Source organism: Jatropha curcas, chromosome 9 (genome assembly GCF_041381405.1).
Source record: "Jatropha curcas cultivar XTBG-Jc1 chromosome 9, XTBG_Jcur_1.0, whole genome shotgun sequence".
In the NCBI taxonomy this organism is placed as follows: domain Eukaryota; kingdom Viridiplantae; phylum Streptophyta; class Magnoliopsida; order Malpighiales; family Euphorbiaceae; genus Jatropha; species Jatropha curcas.
Genome location: NC_143159.1, coordinates 5,853,706 through 5,858,636, shown reverse-complemented (window position 1 = coordinate 5,858,636; position 4,931 = coordinate 5,853,706). Strand labels below are relative to the sequence as shown.

At 30.2% G+C, this 4,931-nt stretch overlaps 1 protein-coding gene across 1 annotated transcript; it reads right to left on the bottom strand.

The window, feature by feature from the left end:
- Positions 1 to 258: 258 nt before the first annotated feature.
- On the bottom strand, positions 259 to 2,274 carry LOC105638854 (putative glycerol-3-phosphate acyltransferase 2). The gene is made up of 2 exons (XM_012222729.4): positions 1,507 to 2,274; positions 259 to 1,387 (listed from the first exon to the last, which is right to left on the bottom strand). The coding sequence occupies exons 1-2, from the start codon at positions 2,119 to 2,121 to the stop codon at positions 509 to 511; spliced, it is 1,494 nt and encodes a 497-aa protein (XP_012078119.1). The 5' UTR covers positions 2,122 to 2,274; the 3' UTR covers positions 259 to 508.
- Between the last annotated feature and the right edge of the window lie 2,657 nt (positions 2,275 to 4,931).

The window sequence follows — 4,931 nt, the reverse complement described above, 5'->3', positions numbered from 1 at the left end:
AGTTATTTGTGTTGGTTGAGAAGAAATCAGTTATACATAATAAATTATGAGTCATCAATCAAGAAAATGATAACGCTGATGCCTTACATGTCATGCAAGCTGTCGCAAAAATACCATCCACCAACATAAATTATCAGAAAACGAAACACACACCAAACTGTACTTTGGATAGCTTTGTTAGCCAAGAAGCAATTGATTGAACGGTAAATCAAGAACTATATGGATGGAATAATCACGAAAAGCTCTTCAAAATCAAGATTTCCAATATACAAAAAGGTTTCTTATTAAAAATAAGTAAAGTTCATTAAAATTCCTTTCCCCACAGAAAAACTCTACCGAGTTTTGAATAATATATTATAGCTTTTGCAGAATTTTGAATCTTGAATTAATACCATTATAGCAGTAACATTATTCTAAAAAATTATGAACTAATAGAGCTGAAAAGCAGAGACCCTCACCTGCCCTTCCTTAGCACATGAAGTTACAAATTGCTAGTAGGTAGTAGGTACTAGTATTTTGTAGTTCTAACAATTCCTTCATTACCTGCTAAAGCCATGTATTTATCCTTTCTTGTGAGACTGGTGCACTCAAACCCTAAAGTTCTGGCAATTTCACTCTGTACATAATTGGCAACTTGAAACTGTGATCTCCTGCAACCCATACATGTTTCAGAATCTTGTAACTTATCAAGAATCTTGATGAAGTATATTGGACTCGGGTTCAGAAAATGAAATATAGGGTCTAAGCATTTAAGTCCAGTGGCTGTTGATCCATAGAACATGCTTGTCTTCACGTTTATAGCAACAGGAACTATCTCATCAGTTACATCTGCAAATAATGGGCTAAACCTTAGTAGGTACGGTTCCCTGCAAGTCGTTCCTTCTGGACAAACGACAAGATCACCCTGGCTTAGCATCTTTTCCACTATTTTTCTATCTTTTTCTCGGTCTCTGGTTAATCGTACTGTTCTGATCGGAGAAATGATCTCATTGAATATGCTCATGCTATAGGTGACTGCAGTGACAGGTTTCATGAGAGCTAATGAGATATAGATTGGGTCTAGTAGGGTTCTGTGGTTACAAACATAGAGCACTCCTTTGTTTTTTGTTGTTGAGGTAAAAGTGTGTTTAGGTTTAGATATTACTGTTATTGTACCTGTTAAAGCCAGGATAGGAGATGATAATTTGAAAGGCAATAAAATGCCAACAGCCATTCTGATTATGGAGAGGAAAAGCCCAAATGGAAGCCACATGAACATGGAAATAGCGGCTAATGCAGTTGGCCTGAAACCTAATCTGCTGTCATGGAAGATAAATGGTTTTGGGTATGCTTCTCGCGGGAGGATTTTCCAATTCCTTTTCTCCGTTTCATTCAACAAATAAACTGCCTGTTGCAACATAAATGTATTTCAAATGTCACATTTAATCGTGATCCAAATGGATTTTCAGTATTGGATCCCATTTTGTCAAAATGAAAAGATAAATATATATGAGAGAGAGAGTCAACCTTGCAATGTTGAAATACTTGTTGACGAAGCCAGTTATTGGAGGAGCACCCAATGATTCCCACAGAATTCTTCTTAGCATTAGCAAGAAGCTCCTTTAAACAAGGAAAACCCACCTCTTCTTTTTCTTCTATTAAGCCTACAAAAAACCCATAAGCCACCTTCAAATCTCTACCCACTACATCCTCCACCCCGATATATTCTTTCAGGAACCCTTCAGTCATGACCTTTGGCAAGCAGCTCACTCCTATCTTCTTCTCACATCTCATAACAAGATCAAACCCTTCATACCCAACATCTTCTAAAAAGAATTTGGGCAGAATTGCTGTTCCAATCCTCAGCCTATCTTTTCTAATACCAAAAAAAGATACAAAAACCATGATCTTGAGTCCCAGCTCTTTTCCAACTAAGCAAACAAGAGGGTAAGAAAGAAGCAAGAAGAGAGCTCTTAAGAGCCCTCCAGCTTCAAATGCTACAACCATGAAGTATGGAAACAAGGAATCAGGTGATGATGATTTCAATAATGTAGCCTCAAAATCAAAAACCAATACTGTTTGTTTTGCAAGCTTTTTGAGGACAAATTTAGAAACGGGTTTGTCAAGTGTTGAATTGCTCATTTTTTGTTCTTTTAGCAACTTGAATGTGAGCCTTCAGATGGATTTAAATAATTGAGGTCTTGTTTTCAAGAGACCAAAACAAAGCTTCAGTTACAGGAAACTTCAGATTTATTTTCTACTGTGCTTACCCTGATGGGTTTCTAACTTCATAATGTTGGAGTTACGACAAAGGATACTATTTATGGAAATAATGCATTTTTAAATTTATTTTCAAGAATAATGTAGAAGTTGCAGAAGCAATATCTATAACTTGAACATGTGGATCACGTGATAGCTTGAATCTTGTTAGAAAATGACAAAGCGGTAATATTGTTCTATAAACGAGATATTTACATCCATAAATTTAATTAATTTTTGCTGATAAAAGGATTAGCCCTGATTGACTTAATAGTTGTGTAGGCAAAAAATTTTTCCATATATAAATTCGACAAATAAATTAAATAATCATATACTAAATAATTATATTGGCGTCATTCCGTTACTCTGTTGAGACAATTGAATCCATACATAACATAGACCGATTCAAGCTTACTTTTTTTAATTTTACAAAGAAAATAAATAAATGTATCTTACAGGGAAATTTATCTATTCTCTTAACATTTCTGAAGGCGAAAAATTTTATATTAAATACTTTTTTTTTATAAATCGAACTTCTAATCTTGCAGAGACTATTTTGTATATTCTTAGTAAGTTTTGAAAATGGTAATTTTTGTTGAATTTACTGATTTACAAAATATTCCATTTCAACTTCAACGTTTTAGAGTGCTTATCTCTGTCTTTAGGGGTTCATCTCTCTGTTTCCTATTGTTTTCTACTTTATGCTTATTCGATTCAAAAAGCTGCATCATAGTTGGATATTGTATTACTTTCCTATTTTCAGATGCACCCCACTTGAATATCCAATTTGCCATGGATTTGAGCTCCTGACCTTATCTAGATTGTTTATTATTATTATTATTATTATTATTATTTTAGAATTTTAAAATTAAGCTGAGGTAAAGAATCATCTCTTAATTTCCTTGCAAGTGGTTTAACGGTCTTTTCACCTTTTATTTTTTTTACCACGCTCATTGTTTTCTTAGATATTCATAATAAAATAAATAAATAAATATATTATAGCGAGTATTTGGTTGAGTGGATTTATACATCTATGATTGATAACTATAACTAACAATTATATTAGATGTGCTTAGTAAAAATTTAATTTTATAAAATAAATATTATTAAATTAATTTTTTATATGATGTTTTTTTAATTATTTTTAAAAAATAAATTAATAATTTTAATATAGTTATAAAAAATACTTCATCCGTCCTATCTTGTTTACTTGTTATTCCTTTATTGAATGTTTCAAAATATTTAAAAGGTTTTTAATTTTACATATTTAAAGAATTATTTTTTTCATAACAATCTTTATGATTATTTATTAAACGAATGACTCTTATTAATATCTTAATGAATTAAGGGTGAAAAAGAGTATAATAATTTTTATTGATAAAATTCTTAATGTGTTTATTTTATCGGATTATATAAATAAAATAGGACGGATGGAATGTTAATATTGTATAACACCAGAAAATAGAAAGTAATCTATCAATCACCGATGCTACTTCAAATTTTACCAAACAGTCAATGGATATCAATGTCCGTCAGTTTTTTTTTTTTTTTTTTTCAAGAGAAATGTCCATCAGTTTATAACTATCCACCACTAAACATCATTGATTTGAATAACCATTAATGCTTTGGGATATTTTTTATTTATTTATTGCTCCAGAAAAATTATCTATATCTTTTTTTTGAAATTGAATCTATAATAGATAATAAAAATAGACAATTATGTACAAGATTATCAAAAAAATTAAAAACTATTAATAAAAATTACAAAAAAATACGAAAACATAAAAAATTTAATCTTTTTTATTTTTCAGAGCCTTTCTTTACCGTTATTTTTTACGGCGTTCAAAGGATACATCTAATGGAATAGTACCTCAATTTTTTTTTTTTGTAACCGCCTCAATGAAAAAAAAAAGAGAATAATTTATTAAATTTTTATTAATTTTCTATATAATTAATATTTATTAATCAAAAGATAATAATAAGATTGAAAAAGGAAATAATTAATTATATTTTGATTCCAAAAGAGGCTAACCCTTATTTGAGAAAAAAATAAATTTCACAAAATTTTATAAAATTTATTTAGAAATGTATATTTTTATATTTAGAATGAAAAAAAATATATAGATTTCAATTTTAGATTTCGAATGGAGGTATGTATAGTTGCTGGTCTGTTGAAATTGTCAGGTAAATACAGTTATATGGTTCAATCTTGGATTAGAGAAATTTTTTCTTTTTTAATACATGAAAGGTTCAATGGATTGAAATAATATTATGCAGTATACATAAAATAGTAAGTACTCAAGTCCAACATCTCCTACAAGACATGAAAAAAAACTAATCAAATCACGTGCCATTGAAACTGAAACGACAATAGGTAATTGAATCAATTAATAGTCTACATTAATGAAGAAGTTATTTGTTGAGAAGAAAGCAGTTATGCATAATAAATTAGGGGTAATCGAGAAAATGATTATGCTGATGCCCTACATGTCTTGCAAGCTGTCGAGAGATACTATCCACAAAACTTTCTTTCCACTTCAATTAACCAAATCATAAATTATGACAAGACACACCAATCAGTACTTTGGATAGCTCTGTCAACTAAAAAGTAACAAAGTCAAACCTACCAATAAATTGTTAAGCAATCTGCATGAGTGCACTGCGCACACAGCAATATATTGAACTGTAAATCA